This window comes from Notolepis coatsorum, assembly GCF_963971535.1.
Source record: "Notolepis coatsorum genome assembly, chromosome: 12".
Lineage (NCBI taxonomy): Eukaryota > Metazoa > Chordata > Actinopteri > Aulopiformes > Paralepididae > Notolepis > Notolepis coatsorum.
The window spans coordinates 8,644,941-8,665,586 of NC_140176.1; the positions used below are offsets into that span (position 1 = coordinate 8,644,941).

Genomic DNA, 20,646 nt, shown 5'->3' on the forward strand with positions numbered 1-20,646 from the left:
ACACACACATCCGCGACCCACTCAAAATGGCCCCGCGACCCACTTTTGGGTCGCGACCCACCAGTTGAGAAACACTGCCTTAGTCAACCTGAAGGAGAGGGATGGGGTTGTCACATAATGGACCACAGCTCTGAATGACTAGTTTAGATATAATAGAGAGACCTCGCGTGGAATATCTGTGTAGTTTCTATTTCTTCCAACATGGTTGCCTGTAAGTACCATTGGTAACTTCTTTTTTTTTTTTTTTTTTTTTTGATATTTTTTGCACAAATCTCTCCAATATTCAAAACATCTCTTTCCACATCATCATATGCAATTTCCAGGATTTGCCTTTTTCTTTTTTGTAAGAACATACAAAACATGTAAAGGACTCATACAAATACATTAACAACTGACATGGAAAATAAAAAAAGGCTTACGAAAAAAGAAACATACTATACTATACATTATGCGTATACATCCCTGATATATATACTTTGCATGTAGACCGAACTACCTTCGAGCAGGTATGTGCTGCATCCTCTATCGGGATGCCACCCTTCTCCATATTGCATGTGAGAGAAAGCGCCCCAGACACATGCAGTTGTGCATGATAACATGCATGCACGCATGTCTCCAACACATGTATGTGGGTACGTGTATCACGTAAGCATGTGTACATGCCTCATATGTGTGTGTGTGCATCTTCCTGGTATGTGACTGTACTCCTATCTCTTGTGTGTGTCTCGTATCCATGTGTGCCTCTGCCCCCTATGTGAGTGTATATCTCAGACGTGTATATATATGTGCGTCTCAGCTACGTATGTGTGTGTCTCCTATATACTTGTGTATCCCCCTTATGTGTCAGTGAAAGCCTATACTTCAACTATGTGTATATGTAGGTGTGTGTATGCCTATTTCCTATAAATGAGTATGTGCATGTATGTGTGCCCCTGACGTGTATAACTTATCCTTGTGTATATGAGTGTGTGTAAACCTATTATGTACACATATGAATATGTGTATCCTAGATACTTGTATGCGGCTATACCTGCGCACATGTGAGTGTGATAGAGACAGTGACCGTTCCATAGATACACCATCCGGACATAAAATACATGTACATACATATACAATACATTATAAAGCGGTAACTTTTTCTTTTTAAAGAAAATGCCTAATTCCTGTGCTGTGGTGGAGTAGCTTCAACGTTGGAAAAGCATGATATTACTGGATCTTGTAAACGAGGCACAGTAGAACGGTAATATCAGTAATATCATGACACCATATTATTATGACATTTTTGTTGATGTATTTCTCATATATCATCAACACATAGCAACTGTGGTTTCTTCCAACATGGAGGACATTATGGGCATTCTAAACATTTCCTGCAATGCCTCTGTTGACGGCCACTCTGAATGTTTTACATATTTCATCAGCAAAATAACAATGTTTTATCATGTTTCAGATCGGGAGAGAGATTGATTGATTGATTGATTGAAAACTTTATTAACAGATTGCAGAATGGGTACAGACTAGTACAGTACAGCTCAAAACATACAATTGTTAAGGGGATGCAGACCAGAGAAAGACTTTCGTCTTGTTTACATCAGGGTCCCCCATTTTCAATTCATCATATGACATACATGACATACAGATAGACAGTACTGCTACATCTATACATTTATGACATACCAGATTTGCAAATACAGTACTGTTTGTGATACGAAAAGAGTCCAGAAAAGAGAGTATATACATTTGACGTAGAAACTGTACATTGGAGGAGATTCGGTAGGTGGGGTGGGGTTGGGGGGGACTGTGTATGCATACGTGTGTTTATGTGTGAGAGAGAGAGAGAGAGAGAGAGAGAGAGAGAGAGAGAGAGAGAGAGAGAGACATACAGAGAGAGCGAAAGCGAGAAAAAGAGAGGGAGAGTGTGTGCGCGCGCCTGAGCACAGGGCCTGAACCCCCCATTTAAACTGTCTCCCCTCTCCACTCATTCACAACAAGGTGCCCTGGGCGGCGGTATCTGGCGAGACGGAGCCGGTTGCCTGCCCACCGACCTCCCCTTCACCCCCAGCGTTTCCACGGTGATCAGTCGCCACGCCGGCGGCCACCTGGCGACCGGCCCGGACGACCTCCCGGACTCCTCCCCCGCTGGCTGGTCCCAACGAGAGAGCCCCGTGTACGCCGGGGGGGACGAGAAGGAGGGCGAGGGATCGGACCGCAAACAGAAGAAGAAGAAGAAGAGGAGGCAAAAAGATGAAGGCTTTGACCACCCGGAGAGCAGGGGGCATCTGGAGGCCCAGGTGCAGGGAGAGAACACGCCCCCCTCGGACGGGCAACAACACCGCAGGGGCTCCCCGCGCAGGGAGCGAGGAGGGGGAGGAGACGGCGGCTGGGAGGAACAGCTGGGGAAGAGCGGAGGGCGGGGGAAGCGAGGGAAGAGCAGGAAGAAGCTTCCGGAAGAGTGGGGGGTGACGGCGGAACCGTTTGTCCCCGCCGTGCCTTCTCACATCCCCGAGGAGGTGGCGATGGACCTCGGGGCTCTGTCCCCGACACCCCCGGGGGCGCCCTTCCTCCCTGACGCGGGCCGCGGCTTGAGCCCCGCGGGCCAGGGTCTATTTTCAGACGACGGCCGCATCCCCGCCTCCCTCACCCAGGATCTGCTCTCCCTCACGGGCGTCGTCAGCCCGCTGGCCCTGAACAGTGAGCTCAAAGCGACCGCAGCTCCCTTCTCCATGCCGGGCGCCGCCCTGCTGGGTTCCACCCCCATGGCGACCCGCCCCCTCGGCGGCGACCCCTTCGCCTCCGCCAACATGGAGGACTTCCTCCTGGACAGCGAGAAGGCCAGCCTGGGGAACATGAGCGAGGCCTTCTCTCCCTCCTTCTCTCCGTACAACGAGACGCGGAGCGCCGACCTGGTCGACAGCGGGATGTTCGACCAGAACAGTTCCCTCACCGAGTCCTTCCTGCAGCGTAGTCCCACGGGAGACACCTCCGCGTTCAGCTCCGCCTCCCAGCCCAGTGCCGGCCAATCCCCGATGGAGATACCCGGCGAGGTCGTGGCCTCGGCCCCGCCTCTCTCGCCCTCGCAGGCGTCTTGGCTGAACGACTCCCACCTCCTCAACGACTCCCACCTCCTCAACGACTCCCACCTCCTCAACGACTCCCACCTGCTCAACGACTCCCACCTTGGCGGCAACAGCGAGATGTTCGACTTCAGTGACATCGGCACCCCGGGGTTGGGCCTGGCCTTCGACACCCCGAGCCCCGCGCCCCTCCGCTCCCCCAAAACCACAGCCCAGGAGTTCCACCCCCAACCCAAGGAACACAAGAACGACGCCAAATCTGCCCAGAAGCAGCAGCAGAGCAGAAAGTCTCGTGCCTCCTCCTCCGGCGTTAAGAGCCCCCCCACCTCCCCAGGAGCTACGCGGTCTCCCCCTCTCAGCCCCCCCACCTCCCCAGGAGCTACGCGGTCTCCCCCTCTCAGCCCCTCCCCTCCTCCGTCTCCAAACTTCGGCCTGAACCCCACGGCCAAGCCCTTCTTCCCCAGCCTCTCCGACTCCCTGGACGACCCCGCCGCGGCTCCTTTGGTCGCTCCCGTCACCCCGGAAGGTTGGTTGCAGTCGGACCCCCGGGGGGCATAATACAGTAGGATTTGAAAACACGTTTCAAATAATTTAAACGATAATAACATGGGGAACGTTTTGGTTTTTCACCTTATTTTTCAAACTGATTGTTTTCCACTTTTAGAAGCTGTTCAAGTCTCACTCAAATTATCACCCCACGTAAAAAAATGGTCGCCGCAAATCAATCATTTCCACGTCGCTGACTCACTCGACCCGCTTCAGTTCCGCAGAGAGAACGGTCGCCTGTTCGACGATGTTTCAGATCCAAACTAGTGAGTTCAGCCTTAGGCCACACCTCCTTGTGATAAACCATAGACATTATTATTTCACAGTACGAAGGTGGAATTACAATCAAAATGACATTCCACTCACTGTGTGAAGGGTATGACATAATTTCCTCAAGATTTATTATCCTCACCTTTAGCACTGTGAGATAATGGGGGTATGTGTGTACCACCAAGGAGGCCATAGAGCTGAACTCATTGTGCGGTTATGAATCACTATTAAACGGGCAGCCATACCATTTGTTAATGGCTACTCACTATCAGCATATTAATGGTTGATTCGTACACAAAGCTTAATACCTTATTAGGGGGTGATTCTTTGATAATTGTTTGCTAAATCAAGTCTATACTTTCCACAACAAATTTGTGTTTCCGCGTTCAAGTTTTGCGCTCTGATTGGCCAGGTCATGTGACATGTGCGCCAATCGTGGGACGGCAAGTTCTGCGCCTATTTCCGGGTCGAACAGCCTGCAAACTACCTAACGCCTAGTTTATTACTGGTTAAGCTTATAGGCGACTCTTTCGCAGTTGGTTAAGGTTAGAGTTTGGAATCGGGGCAGGCGTTCTATCGCCCTGCTCTAAGACAAAACTCTAACCTTAACCAACTGCGAAAGAGTCGCCTAAGCTTAACCATCCAAAAACGTGCGGTCCCACGATTGGGCGTACATGTCACATGACCTGTCCAATCAGAGACGCGGAAACACGACTTTGTTGTGGAAAGTATTCAGGCGTTCCTCATGTAGTTTTAACTATCGGAAACTGTTTTCAAATGATATTGTATCGCCCTGGGACTGGTTGCAGTGAGGCGTTGTGTCCACTAGGGGCTGGATAGCGGATCCTAACCTTGCATGGACATGTGTCTCTAGAGACTTGACTGGCGCTGCTTGTTCAACGCAGACCAGTAGCGACTGACTAACAACGCGCGGGCTCAATGAAAAGCCTCAAACAAATGCGGGGCGTTGGATTGGCTTGGCTTCCGTCTGGGGGGTGTCTTTCTTACCCACAATGCACTGCTCTGTTTTGTGCAATGCTGGGATGTTGTTATGATTAACACTACGTGTTTCGGTTGAAGGTTGTTGTTGCTAATACTTGTTGTCACACTTAACCAAGTCTTCTTCTTCCTAGTCTAGTATCACCAATCACTTTCTCAACAGCTGTCTTTTTCACCCAACAACAGAAACCAAATCTCTCTTTTCTTCTTCTTCTGCCACATCCGGGTGTTGTGTGCGTCAGCATTGTGGGGTCCATTCAGTTTCATTCATGTCAATCCACAAAGTTGATTTTAGTCTAAAAATCTATCCTATCCTACCTAATTATAATCAGGAATGAACACTTTCATCACTGGCAAAAATCTACAGTGATTCTTATTTATGTTTTTATAATTAATTAATTGAATTGAAATGAACTGAAATGACCCCCCGACTGTCTTCATGTATTAACAACAATCAGTATCGTACTCTTTGTTCCCGTCTTCGAGGGGCTGCTGTGTCACTCACCCGTGTTTTTTTCTTCCATGTGAAATTAACCTTGTTTTCCCCGTCTCTTCACCGTCTCTCTTCTCTGGAGCAGAACTGTAAAACATAATGAAAGTGTTGTGGCGTCATGAGAACTCACCGCCGCTATGCATGATGAACACAATCTCACCCCGAGCGTGTCCGGCGTTTTTTTATATAAAGGTCAAATATTAACGGCGGTTTCTGTCTCTTTCTCTCTCTCTCTCTCTCTCTCTCTCTCTCTCATGTCCTGTCGAACGACCCCTGACCTTTGCCGCGGTCCCTCCCAACAGGTGAGTCATATTCCTCGTGTTATTGTGTCGTCATGTTTCCAAAATGTGCTCCGTATCACCGCCGACCCCCTGGACCACGTTCATTCAGACGTGTTTTCTGGAGGTGCTCTTGTGGGGAAATACAATTATTTTGAGACGTTTTTTTAACTAAGCGGTTTGATACGATAATAGAAGCTGATATCCCTTCTTACCACAAAGATAATTACATTTAGCAAGATCAGCCCAGAAAAAAGAAACACGGTACAGCATGTGACACGACGTGTCAGGTCATCAGTCCAGTGAGTCCGTCTGAGCTCACGGAGAGGTCCGTGTATTTCCATCTTCTCCCTTTTCTCCTGCCACCTCCTCCCGTCGGTACTGTACACTGAAGCCTGTGTGCCTCCTCTCCTCTCTTCTCCTCTCGTTCCTCCTCCTCCCCTCGTTCCTCCTCCTCCCCTCTCCTCCCCTCTCTCCTCCCTTCTCTCCTCCTCCCCTCTCCTCCCCTCTCTCCTCCTCCCCTCTCCTCCCCTCTCTCCTCCTCCCCTCTCCTCTCCTCTCTCCTCCCCTCGTTCCTCCTCCTACCCTCTCTCCTCCTCCTCCCCTCTCCTCCTCCCCTCTCCTCCTCCCCTCGCTCCTCCTCCCCTCTCTCCTCCTCCCCTCGTTCCTCCTCCTCCCCTCTCCTCTTCCCCTCTTCTTCCTCCTCCCCTCTCCTCCTCTTCCCCTCTTCCTCCTCCTCCCCTCTCTCCTCCTCCCCTCGCTCCCCTCGCCCCTCCTCCCCTCTCTCCCCTCTCCTCCCCCCTCCCACCTCCTCCCCTCTCTCCTCCTCCCCTCGCTCCCCTCACTCCTCATCCCCTCTCTCCTCCTCCCCTCTCTCCTCCTCTTCCCCTCTTCCTCCTCCTCCCCTCGCTCCCCTCACTCCCCTCTCCTCCCCCCTCCCACCTCCTCCCCTCTCTCCTCCCCCCTCTCTCCCCCCCTCGCTCGTGCACTTGCGACGCACAGCTTGTCCTCTTCTAGACTCTTCTTGTCCTGATACTGTCAGCCCTGTTTAACAATGAGCTGAAGAGCCCCTGAAATGGGCCATTGTACGAACGCCAGGGTAGCTGGGCTCCGCGGCCGGCGAGGCTGCGTTCTCCCAGAACAGATAGAGCACAGAGACATCCAGTCCTCTCTTCGATGGGATGCGTTTCCCCGAGAGAACAGCCGTGTGGAACAATGCCTCTTGTGCTACTTTTAGACACAATAATGTGATGTGATGTGATGGGATGGGATGGATGGGATCCCAAAAACTAGTTCAAAGTACAGGGCAGATCAAAAAGGAATGGCCCAAACACGTCTTCCCAGGATGATCCCATTACCGTTTATTTGATTAAATGGTGCCGGGCTTGTCTTAAATTTTTTTTTACTTTCGATGTACATGTTTTATTTTATCTAGTTGCCGTGATAGCCGCCGGTGCTATCGGAATTGTTGTTGGCGGTTTGGTGGGACTGAATGTGGCACAATTGGTGACACGTCATGGCAGAAGAAGCCATGTTTCCTACATCAGAGCTGATAGTTTGTCCCGTTTCAGATCTCCAGAGCTCATTGTGCTACACAGCTAGCATTACAGTCTGATTATCTTTAGATACTATATCTTATCTATATCTGTACAACCTGTATCCCTTACCTACTCTTACTAGTTACGCTGCTGGTCAGTATGACTACTACCATACTGTCTTTATACCTGTATCACTGTAAATATTAATATTACAACTCTGTACATACATCTGATTAGCACTACACTCAGTAGTAGTCATTTATATATTTTATACCCAGTTTAATCACCTGTACATTGTATAATACTATTGCACTTTACTGTTACATTTATACTTTATACTGGTTGGATGCCAAACTTCATTATTGTACTATACTTGTGCTGCATGATGACAATACATTTTAATCTAATCGATTTTAGCATTACAGTAGCTGCCTCGTCTAGCTAAACATGTCACTTGCCTCACTAGAGGAGACAGATATTAGACCATGTTTACACCAATATACTGTAGCTGGTGCAGACAAAGGCGTTCCCCTCACTCACCTGGGACAGCCTGACCACCTTTCTTTGTTCCTGCTCCCCAAGTAGACCCCACTCATCAAACGTGTGAAGCCCTGGGGAGCGGCTGGGTAGCGCAGTGGACTAAGCACTCGCCTACCACCGCAGAGACTCTGGGATCGAATCCAGCTGTCAGCGGTACCTCCGGCTTGTTCAGCCGTCCCTACTGACACAATGGGCAGTGTCAGCGGGTGGGAAGCCGGTCGGTGTGTCCTGGTCGTTGTAAACAGCGACTCCTACTGGTCGGTCGGGGCGCCTGTTCAGCAGGGAGGGGATCGGGGGGAAAGAGCGTGAACCTCCGCACGCGTTACATTCCCCCAGTGAGACTCCTCGCTGACAGGTGAAAAGAAGCAGTTGGCTGACTCCACATGTATCGGAGGAGGCATGTGGTGGTTCTACACCCTCCCCAGGCCGACAGTGGGGGGCAATGCACGCAACGACCAGGAAGGGAATTGGTATAATGACTAAATTGGGATGGGGGGAAAATACAGAAAGCCCAAAAATAAATAGAATTAAAAAAGAATGTGTGAAGCCCTCAGTTGGAACAGTCAAAATATGGCCTGAGGGGTATATCTCTCTCTCTGTCTGCTGCTAATGCTAATGCATTTCTAACAGAGCAAAACAAACGCATCCAGTTTGTGACTCATTTGTTATCCTGAATTCTATCATTCTGTTGTGAGGAGGACATGTGATGATCATACAACATGTTCTATGTCTGGAGAGAAACAATGCAGGTCACTACAGGCCTGATCTCCTCCTTGTGATGTCATCCAGCAGAGTGTCAAGAGGGGGGGGGGGGGGGGCTCTCGAGACACAGAACACATTGGTAAATTGGATGTCCAATTATCTCCAATTATGTCTTCCTCACAGCAGAGCGGCAGGGTTCAGCTTGAGAATCAGCCGATTGCCTCTTTAAGAGACGAGTTTCTCTCTAGACGAGGACACATTAGTGTCGTTCCAGCCAGTCAGACAGAGCCGTGAGAGTAGAGCCGCGTCTAAGATAGACTCACTTTGACACTTGTCTTTGTGTTCAAGCGTAGCTCTGTGTGTGTGTGTGTGTGTGCGTGTGTGCGTGTGTGTGTGTGCATCTGTATTGTATGCATGGTTATCTGGTTATGTGCACCAATGCGGTGTGTGTGTGTGTGTGTGCGTGCACATGCTGACATGTACAATAATGTAAGTGCACTATGTTTGGTTGTGCACTTTAATCAATTTGCACGTGTTGCTAGTGTCTATGGATGTACTAAGGATACTGTAGATTCTTTATTCAGTATAGTAGTGATGCACGATATATCGGCCGATATGGCAATTTTTTTTACACATCGGTATTGGTCCGATATCAAGATAGGGCCGATATAAAAAAAAAAAAAAACGTTTTTTTATTTTTTTATTCAATGTTTTTGCCTTAAATAGTTTCAAAATATCAGTCATTTCTGAAAATAAGTTTAAAAAAAAATTCTAAAAAAAATGCGGTTTGGAAAATAGCTCTTTATTTGATTATCATAAAAAAAGTTTTTTATATACAGAGATATCGACATCGGTAAATATCGGTATCGGCCAGAACAGCAATATTAATATCGGCTATCGGTATCGGCCACAATTTTCACATCGGTGCATCACTACAGTATAGTCACCATCAACATGTAGCATCATCACCACAGCACCTTAGTATGAGACCAGTCTCTTCTGTCAGCGTCGGCCAGCAGCAGCCTCCTCTTCCTCCTCCTCCTCTTCCTCCTCCCTGCAGCCTCCTCTTCCTCCCGTCTCCCTGCTCAGGTTGGGTTCCCTAAAGCCAGTTCTGTTAGCCAAGTTATTAAAATACCTAGATTCATTAAAGCTCAGCATCTTATCAAACCCCCCCCCCCTCCTCCTCCCCTCCCTTCTATACAACTCCCCTCGACTCCAGTCTTTCAATATGAGGTTATTAAGGATTAATGAGAGTTCCTTACATTCTTGAAATAATATTTCACTGGAGTGCAATGAAAGCGACGCATTATTCCTTACCTAAGAGATTGTCTTCTCTCTCCCCCTGGATTATGATTTCAGAAAGATTCCGCACAGGATTTGAAAGGGCTTGGATTCAATAAGCAGATTCAATAGTGGATTCAGATTTGATCAGCGGTTCTAAAGCCTCCAGGGCTCAGCGGGACGGAGAGTCGAGACGGTTGCTATGGACACCGGCTCAAGCCACGCCCTCTTTTATTGATCCTGTACGAGGGCTGCAACAGATTGGAGGATCAACAAAAGGAGGTTCAGAGCAGATAGGTCAATCGCTAAAACTACTAAATGTGAAGAATTTTTTTTTAGGAAAATAAGTTTCTCCCATGATACGCATGAGGACCCAGAGTCAGACAAGAAGCTTGATATCAGTTTCATCTCTGTGTGTCCAGAAGCCCCCAGAGAGAGAGAGAGAGGTCCAGGTGCATGCTAGCCTAGCTTAGCGCAAGGACTGGAAGCAGTAGGGAGCAGCTAGCCTAGCTTAGCGCAAGGACTGGAAGCAGTAGGGAGCAGCTAGCCTAGCTTAGCACAAGGACTGGAAGCAGTAGGGAGCAGCTAGCCTAGCTTAGCGCAAGGACTGAAAGCAGTAGGGAGCAGCTAGCCTAGCTTAGGGCAAGGACTGAAAGCAGTAGGGAGCAGCTAGCTTAGCGCAAGGACTGAAAGCAGTAGGGAGCAGCTAGCCTAGCTTAGCGCAAGGACTGAAAGCAGTAGGGAGCAGCTAGTTTAGCGCAAGGACTGAAAGCAGTAGGGAGCAGCTAGCCTAGCTTAGCGCAAGGACTGGAAGCAGTAGGGAGCAGCTAGCCTAGCTTAACGCAAGGACTGGAAGCAGTAGGGAGCAGCTAGCCTAGCTTAGGGCAAGGACTGGAAGCAGTAGGGAGCAGCTAGCCTAGCTTAGCGCAAGGACTGGAAGCAGTAGGGAGCAGCTAGCCTAGCTTAGCGCAAGCACTGGAAGCAGTAGGGAGCAGCTAGCCTAGCTTAGCGCAAGCACTGGAAGCAGTAGGGAGCAGCTAGCCTAGCTTAGCGCAAGGACTGGAAGCAGTAAGGAGCAGCTAGCTAAGCTCCATCAAAAGTGGGAATAAATACAACGTCTAACACCTCCAAAACTGACACACAAGAGATGAAATGTATTATCAATCTTCTCATCCAACTCAATAAGTGTATTTCCCCAAGAATGTCGGAGTGTCTTTAACCCATAAATCGCCACACTGTCTGGGCCTCCTGTGGAGACCGTAACGAGGCCTCAGCTGGTCCTCAGCGTGAACACAGTGGAGAGTTGAACCTGGCAATTAAGCTGCGTTTAGATCCACGTCCCCCACAAAAACCCTTCATTATTGTGTCTCTCAGACGCCATAGAAACGTCTTTCGGTAGAATTGCGTTGCTAGGCGAACAGCTTGGGGTCAAGTGTATTTCCTGTCTGCTATCGTATTAGCAAACGCTGCGACAGGAAACAGGGGCCTGTCTGGAATGTGTATTCGCCGTATTCACTGCGCCATGTTGGCGACGTCTGACGCGACGCGCGGTACGGACGCGGAGGAAGTGCCCGTTCACTTCCATGTTAAAGGAACACGGCAACATTTAGAGATAGATACCAGTCTCCTCTCTGTGCGTTCAGTAGGAAGCTATCTGGCTGCACGTTAGCCTAGCTTAGCACAATGAATGGAAGCGGACAGTGCCGGTTAGCCTAGGCATTGTCCAACTAACAGCTCTCCCGAAGGCTAACCGGCCATGTCCGCTTCCATTCATTGTGCTAAGCTAGGCTAACGTGCAGCCAGATAGCCTTCTACTGAACGCACAGAGAGGAAACTGGTATCCTTCTTCTTGTCTCTCTCTGGAGAAAACGGTAAGCTAATTTCCCCAAATGTTGCTGTGTTCCTTTAAAATGTAGCTATAAAAATGCCACTTCAAGGACCAAAATAGTCTTAAAGGACAGGCAGCACACACTATGGTGGAATTAACGAGCTCATGATTACCTGACTGTTTTTCACTGTGTGTTCTGAAGTACATGGAAGTGAATTAGTCATTGGCTCATTGAAATGCGTTCATAGCAAGGACACTATAAAAGAAGGAACGGTCATCACGTTACGCTACACAGTGACATGATGACCCCTCCTTCTTTTATAGTTTCCTTGGTTCATAGCAATCGACGACAGCAAAGATGGCGGCGAGGCGAATGTGGTCATGTTTGAGAAGGTCTATAGTCACATGATGATGGCAGGAAGAGCAGAGTGTAATACAGTTCAGTCGCTTCATAATCCCTGCTTATCGCTGGGACTTTTAGCTATGTTGCAGTTATGCCGGGTTGTGTCAGCGTGAATGTACTGTATGGGGCTTCACCAGTATGTTTGTGTGCACGCATGTGTGTGAGTGACCTCTTTTACGTGGATGTGTGTGTGTGTGTGTGTGTGTGTGTGTGGTGTGTGTGTGTGTGCGCGCCTCTGTGTGTCTCTGTCTCCCAGGGTGCTACTTAAACACAGCAGGGAGGAGGGAGAGAGAGATGGAGAGGTATAAAGGAGAGAGGGATGGAGAGGTATAAAGGAGAGAGAGACAGAGAGAGAGAGAGGGATGGAGAGGTATAAAGGACAGAGAGAGAGAGAGGGATGGAGAGGTATAAAGGAGAGAGACAGAGAGAGGGATGGAGAGGTATAAAGGAGAGAGAGAGGGGGGTGGGTGGGGTGTATAAAGGAAGGTGGAGAGAATAGGATGGACTGGTAGTAAAGGGAGAGAGACAGGGGGATAGGGAGGAGGATGAAGGGGATGAGAGATGGAGAAGGTGCAGATGGGATGTAGTTTAGCCGAGCGTTAGTTCTGAACTGTTAGCTGACTTTGACTGCTATAGCCAGGCTAATGTAAGGTATTTAGTCTACATATAATAGTCTGTACATATACCTGCATAGACTAGTACATAACAGTCTGTACATGCTACAGTAGGTTGCCATTGACCAAGGTACTGGCATTTTACACCTGCTCCTAAATAGTTAGGATGGGTCAAATGCAGAGGACACATAAAAAAAAGGTACAACTTAACTTAATTCATAAGTTAAAGGGATAATTCATAATTTTGGAACCCCAGCCCTATGTCCTAATTACCAATGACGTAGTTGTCGATTGGTAGAGTCCTTTCTCAGCCATTTAGGGCAGTGCCCCACTTCTCCAAATCAGATTTGGCAGGTCAATAGACAATTTGTTTTATATAAAGATAAATAAACGAATACAATTCAAGCCTATTCGTGAGATGTCATGGCTAGATACATTGGCATGTGTTTCAGTGTTAGCAAACGTTAACATATTTTTCAACATTTAAAATCAATGAATCCGATAAGGCGACTGCATATGAAGCCAGGTGGCTGCTGTGAATTGCTGACATTGCATTAGCCTGCATGTGGATCATGTGTTGGAATAATGAGACGGTACTAGGGTAGCCATGGTGATGTGAAATTTCCCATAAACTCATGACAACACCGGACATTTTACATAGTGACGCTCAATATCTCTAGAGCGCTTACAGCGCTACATTGATTTGCTGTGTCTAGTCTGTTTTTAATACATTTTCAATGACTAGTATCCATTTGTTGGACAGACAGAATTGACGTTTGGTTCAAATTTTTTAATAAACCAACGGACAGTAATATCTTCCGTCTATTTTCTATCTGACAGATCAATGTAGTTATTTATTTATGATGAAAACGAAAAAGGACCATTTGACACATGACTAAGACTAAAACTAAAATTAAAATAGCTGACAAGATTAACACTGAAGTCAATGGGGTCAAGCTCCAATCTGTACAAGGTGACAGAAACTAGCTGAAATGTACTCTGTGTGCACAGGTGGAGTAGGTTTCAGTTACGTAGTTAGTCAGCTTGTACAGACAGGAGCTTGGCCCCATTGACTTTGCATTCGTTTGTGGCTAGCTAGCCAGAGCTAGTATAAGGAACAACATGTACAGTAATGTGCAGAGAAAGGACGACGCCATCATTGGTAAAGTAGAAAATAGGGCTAAGCTTCTAAAATTACTATTCCTTTAACCCTTTCCCTACCACACTACAGACGGTTAACCTTTCACTACCACACTACAGACGGTTAACCTTCTGTAGTGTGGTAGTGAAAGGGTTAACCGTTTGTAGTGTGGTAGGGAAAGGGTTAACCGTCTGTAGTGTGGTAGTGAAAGGGTTAACCTGCTGTAGTGTCGCAGTGAAAGGGTTAACCATTTGGTAGTGAAATGGTTAAGACTAGGTGGATGTTTTTCAACTGGGTTTCTTCAATATGTTACCTTTTTACTCCAAGTGTGGATCTGTTTTGGACAGTGATGTTGTTTTAGGATGGGTGTCGCCCCCTCGGGGGTCTGTTCTGTCTGCAGGTCTCTCTGTCCCTCTTTACCTGAGTACTGGGCTATTTGTAGACACACACACACACACACACACACACACACACACACACACACACACACACACACACACACACACACACACACACACACGCATGCACGCACACACACACACACACACATACACACAGAGAACACCACCTACGCATGGCTGATTCCTCCTGAGACCAATGTAATATTGATATATTATGTCAGAGGTTTACATAAGCTTAGGACTGGTCTTTAAATATAAAAAACATATAAAGGTGCATACATATTTCAGTATCTATCTACTGCACATTATGCAAAGTGGTCTTTGAAAGTTTTTCAGAAGAGTAATTCAGGACCGTCAAGAGATCCCAGTTCATCTCTCATCCTTCACATTCTAACCTGCTCCCACGTGTCCCAAAAGCTGTCAATCTTTGCATCAAAATCTTCACATACGTTCCATACATTCCATACTTAATGAATTTAGCTCCAGAACATATTTTTTTAACGTGAACACACATACTCTATGGTGAGGGAGTTTCATTGATCAGTGTATCAGCGGTGAGGTTCATTGATCAGTGTAGCAGCAGTGAGGTTCATTGATCAGTGTATCAGCAGTGAGGTTCATTGATCAGTGTATCAGCAGTGAGGTTCATTGATCAGTGTATCAGCGGTGAGTTTCATTGATCAGTGTAGCAGCAGTAAGTCATTGATCAGTGTAGCAGCAGTGAGCTTCATTGATCAGTGTATCAGCAGTGAGCTTCATTGATCAGTGTAGCAGCAGTGAGCTTCATTGATCAGTTTAGCAGCAGTGAGCTTCATTGATCAGTGTAGCAGCAGTGAGCTTCATTGATCAGTGTAGCAGCAGAGAGCTTCATTGATCAGTGTAGCAGCAGAGAGCTTCATTGATCAGTGTATCAGCAGTGAGCTTCATTGATCAGTGTATCAGCAGTGAGCTTCATTGATCAGTGTAGCAGCAGAGAGCTTCATTGATCAGTGTAGCAGCAATGAGCTTCATTGATCAGTGTAGCAGCAGTGAGCTTCATTGATCAGTGTAGCAGCAGTGAGCTTCATTGATCAGTGTAGCAGCAGTGAGTTTCATTGATCAGTGTAGCAGCAGAGAGCTTCATTGATCAGTGTAGCAGCAGTGAGTTTCATTGATCAGTGTAGCAGCAGAGAGCTTCATTGATCAGTGTAGCAGCAGTGAGTTTCATTGATCAGTGTAGCAGCAGTGAGTTTCATTGATCAGTGTAGCAGCAGTGAGCTTCATTGATCAGTGTATCAGCAGTGAGCTTCATTGATCAGTGTAGCAGCAGTGAGCTTCATTGATCAGTGTATCAGCAGTGAGCTTCATTGATCAGTGTAGCAGCAGTGAGCGTCATTGATCAGTGTAGCAGCAGTGAGCTTCATTGATCAGTGTAGCAGCAGTACTGTAAGTTTCATTGATCAGTAGCAGCATTGAGTTTCATTGATCAGTGTAGCAGCAGTAAGCTTCATTGATCAGTGTAGCAGCAGTGAGCTTCATTGATCAGTGTAGCAGCAGTGAGCTTCATTGATCAGTGTAGCAGCAGTGAGCTTCATTGATCAGTGTAGCAGCAGTGCAGAGATGTTCCATTCTAAAATGTCATTGCAAGGCTCTCCCCTCTAACCAATCAGAGGAGCTCAAAGGGATTTAATGGTTGAGTCCAAATGGTCCTCACTTCGTCAGGTCAGGCAAAATTAAAGTACATTCTTACTGAATGTAATTAGGATTGGTTTGGTTGAGTCTATAAATTATGGTCCTACAAGAAAAAAGTACACATAGCAGCTTTAAAGGTGCTATAGACAACATTTAGCCACTAGATGTCGCACTAGAGCAGCAGCATGTAATTTATCTAATCGGGTGGCGTCTATGCTTTTACCAACGCGTTCTTGTTTCCGGGTTCCCGTTTTGCGCTCTGATTGGCCAGGTCATGTGACATGTGCGCCAATCGTGGGACGGCAAGTTATGCGCCTATTTCCGGGTCGAACAGCCTTCAAACGACTTAACGCCTAGTTTATCACTGGTTAAGCTTAGGCGACTCTTTCCAAGTTGGTTAACCCTTTCTCTGCCACGCTTATGTACATCCTTATACCATCCTCTGCCAGCTCTATTTGTCTATGGAGAAGTTCCCCTTCTTTGCAGGGCTATAACTTTTTAAATTGTATTGCTAAATTGACATTACTATGGCCCATTCAACGTCAATTATCTATCGTTTAGGATGTAGCAACGTTCTACTTTTTCATTCACATATTCATACTAAAATACGGTCTAAAGTATAAATATGTTTTTATCGTTTTCTGCAGCATTCTGCAGAACGTGATTTATAGCCCTAAATGCATTACGGTATATTGATGATCAAATACAGTTTGATAGCGATCGGCGCCAGATAAAAAATTTCAAATGTACGTGCTTCTAGAAGTTACTACTGATCATCTGATGTTGACCGGATGGGGGGGGGGGTCGTTTATAATTCCGTGGCCAACGTTAGATGATTAATGTAGTGTGGGTGATATGATCATCAGAGCAGTTTGTATCGAACACGGTAATAATAAACGCTGAAACTTACCCCAGTCTCCTCGGGCCGTTGGGCGATGAGCGTGGAGCAAAAAGATTGCTATTATGGGATGTTGAAATATGCGATCCATTTCCAGGTTGTATAATAGTATATACGTCCAAATCATGTTGTTTATCGAGTTATTGGCAACGGATCGCTATCCATTGTGTCGAGCTCGAGTCCCGCGAGCGATAGCGAGTGGCCGGACCGAATATGGATGAGCACCAGTTTCCGTTTCCGGTTTGCTGTTTGGGCGATCGGCCACCAGATGATGCTCTTGAACCGTTGGAGAGTTGAGAGGAGATCAACAGGGGATCTCAAGACTCCACGGGTGAAATATGATTGCCATCACAGATTTTTGAAATATTGATCTCAATGACGTGTTACGGCGTCATTGGCAGATTACGCATGGCGGAGAATGACGTGTTACGGCGTCCTTGGCGATTAAAGGGTTAAGGTTAGAGTTTGGAATCAGGGCAGGCGTTCTATCGCCCTGCTCTAAGACAAACTCTAACCTTAACCAACTTCGAAAGAGTCGCCTAAGCTTAACCAGTGTAGAAACTTGCGCTCCCACGATTGGGCGTACATGTCACATGACCTGGCCAATCAGAGACGCGGAAACACGAACGCGTTGGTAAAAGCAATCAGGCAATCAAGTGCATTCCACATGGGGGGAATGGGAAGTAGGGGGGGATATAATGCCTGTAACATGTAAACAGCAACATTCATTTAGAACCCACAAACGATTTTTAAATGATAAATAATTTTTTGGGGGGAAAAGCAATACCTTTATTCCGCACATTTCTAAAAGCTCTGTGGATGTATTATTTTTTAAATGATTACTCTACATAAGAATGTTATCTATAGCAGTGTTTCACAACTGGTGGGTCGCAACCCAAAAGTGGGTCGCAGGGCCATTTTGAGTAGGTCGCGGATGTGTGTAAAAAGAAAAGTTAAAAAAATATATATATATATTTTTTTTTGCACTACCTATCTTTGTGAAAGTGGCTTCTCAGCTCTGGTCCAGCTGAAGACAAAGCAGAGGAACAGATTGGACATTGAGCAAGACCTCAGAGTTGCTTTGTCTACCATCACCCCAGTCTTTGAGACTCTTGTCAGGAGCAAACTACATCCCCAGTGATCCCATTAGTTCCCTGGGATGTTAAGCTAAGAAATCTGCTAAGAAGGATATATTATTTATTATTATTATTTTTTTTTAATTTAATTTCATTGTGTTTTTAGCCCTTAGTTGCACTTTTGTTGCAACCCCAGTTATCCCATTAGTTCCCCCAAACTTATGTCTGTTATGTTAAGCTAAGAAATCTGCTAAGAAGCATATATTATTTATTATTATTTAATTTCATTGGGTTTTTAGCCCTAGTTGCACTTTTGTTGCACTTTTTTGTGTTTATTTCATGTTTTGAAAGATTACTGCATTTTTTTTTTACATAAATCATAGTGGTTACAAATGTTGGGTCGCGACTTAATGACTAAGGAAAATGTTGGGTCCCGAGGCGAGACCAGTTGAGAACCACTGATCTATAGCACCTTTAAGGCCTGAAAGAAATATCATCAATCCAATAAATCACACACACATGTACGCAGGAAACACACACACACACACACACACACACACACACACACACACATATATGTACACAGAAAACACACACACACACACACACACACACACACCCATACACACATATATCCCAATCCTCGAGTCAGTCATCCAGTTATTTTAGGATCAAGCCCTAGAAGAGCGAAGGCAAAAGGCACAGAGTGTCAGTGGCCTCCAGTGCTGGATGTTCTTCCTCCCAGTGATGTTCAGCACCTCTGCTGGACTCCCAGCCTCCTCCCACAGAGGCGGTGCGTGCAGGCAGTATGGTGGCCCAGGAGGGACATGCAGTATGGTGGCCCAGGAGGGACATGCAGTATGGTGGCCCAGGAGGGACATGTGAACCACATGGCCCTTCCTCCCTCGGAACAACGGGGGCTGAGCTGATGTCTCCTGACAACCGTGTGGGAAGTGGTCCCCGGTTCTCACGTCCCGGCCGACACGCTGTTGTTGTTATTCACTGGGGGGTCTTTTTAGACTGTAAGCTCAGATAAAATAAAGTAAGATAAGAATAACTTTATTGTCCAAAGGTGAAATTATGTTGTCACAGTACAGTGTGGCAATGAATGGGTTAAATGAAAAATATATAATACAAAATAGTTTTAAAAAAATCTATAGAAACATAGTTGGTCAAGTATACAGAACAGGTATAAAATATATAAAGTATACAGAACAGGTATAAAGTATATAAAGTATACAGAACAGGTATAACATATATAAAGTATACAGAACATATATAAAGTATACAGAACAGGTATAACATATATAAAGTATACAGAACAGGTATAACATATATAAAGTATACAGAACAGGTATAACATATATAAAGTATACAGAACATATATAAAGTATACAGAACAGGTATAACATATATAAAGTATACAGAACAGGTATAAAGTATACAGAACAGGTATAACATATATAAAGTATACAGAACAGGTATAACATATATAAAGTATACAGAACAGGTATAAAGTATACAGAACAGGTATAACATATATAAAGTATACAGAACAGGTATAACATATATAAAGTATACAGAACAGGTATAACATATATAAAGTATACAGAACAGGTATAACATATATAAAGTATACAGAACAGGTATAACATATATAAAGTATACAGAACATATATAAAGTATACAGAACAGGTATAACATATATAAAGTATACAGAACAGGTATAACATATATAAAGTATACAGAACAGGTATAACATATATAAAGTATACAGAACATATATAAAGTATACAGAACAGGTATAACATATATAAAGTATACAGAACAGGTATAACATATATAAAGTATACAGAACATATATAAAGTATACAGAACAGGTATAACATATATAAAGTATACAGAACATATATAAAGTATACAGAACAGGTATAAAGTATATAAAGTATACAGAACAGGTATAAAGTATATAAAGTATACAGAACAGGTATAACATATAAAGTATACAGAACAGGTATAACATATATAAAGTATACAGAACAGGTATAACATATATAAAGTATACAGAACAGGTATAAAGTATATAAAGTATACAGAACAGGTATAGAATATCTAAAGTATACAGAACAGGTATAACATACATAAAGTATACAGAACAGGTATAAAGTATATAAAGTATACAGAACAGGTATAGAATATCTAAAGTATACAGAACAGGTATAACATATATAAAGTATACAGAACAGGTATAACATATATAAAGTATACAGAACAGGTATAGAATATCTAAAGTATACAGAACAGGTATAACATATATAAAGTATACAGAACAGGTATAACATATATAAAGTATACAGAACAGGTATAACATATATAAAGTATACAGAACAGGTATAACATATATAAAGTATACAGAACAGGTATAACATATATAAAGTATACAGAACATATATAAAGTATACAGAACAGGTATAACATATATAAAGTATACAGAACAGGTATAACATATATAAAGTATACAGAACATATATAAAGTATACAGAACAGGTATAACATATATAAAGTATACAGAACAGGTATAAAATATATAAAGTATACAGAACAGGTATAACATATATAAAGTATACAGAACATATATAAAGTATACAGAACAGGTATAAAGTATATAAAGTATACAGAACAGGTATAAAGTATATAAAGTATACAGAACAGGTATAACATATAAAGTATACAGAACAGGTATAACATATATAAAGTATACAGAACAGGTATAACATATATAAAGTATACAGAACAGGTATAAAGTATATAAAGTATACAGAACAGGTATAGAATATCTAAAGTATACAGAACAGGTATAACATACCGTAATTCCTCTAATAGTAACCGGGTC

At 44.9% G+C, this 20,646-nt stretch overlaps 1 protein-coding gene across 1 annotated transcript in view; it reads left to right on the forward strand.

Moving 5' to 3' along the window:
- LOC311237745 (uncharacterized protein) overlaps positions 1-20,646 on the forward strand; it is a 256,687-nt gene that overhangs the window by 155,655 nt on the left and 80,386 nt on the right. The window contains exon 6 of the mRNA XM_084325722.1: positions 1,993-3,600. Within this exon, the coding sequence (XP_084181848.1) occupies positions 1,993-3,600 (1,608 nt within the window). The remainder of the gene's footprint in view (positions 1-1,992; positions 3,601-20,646) is intronic.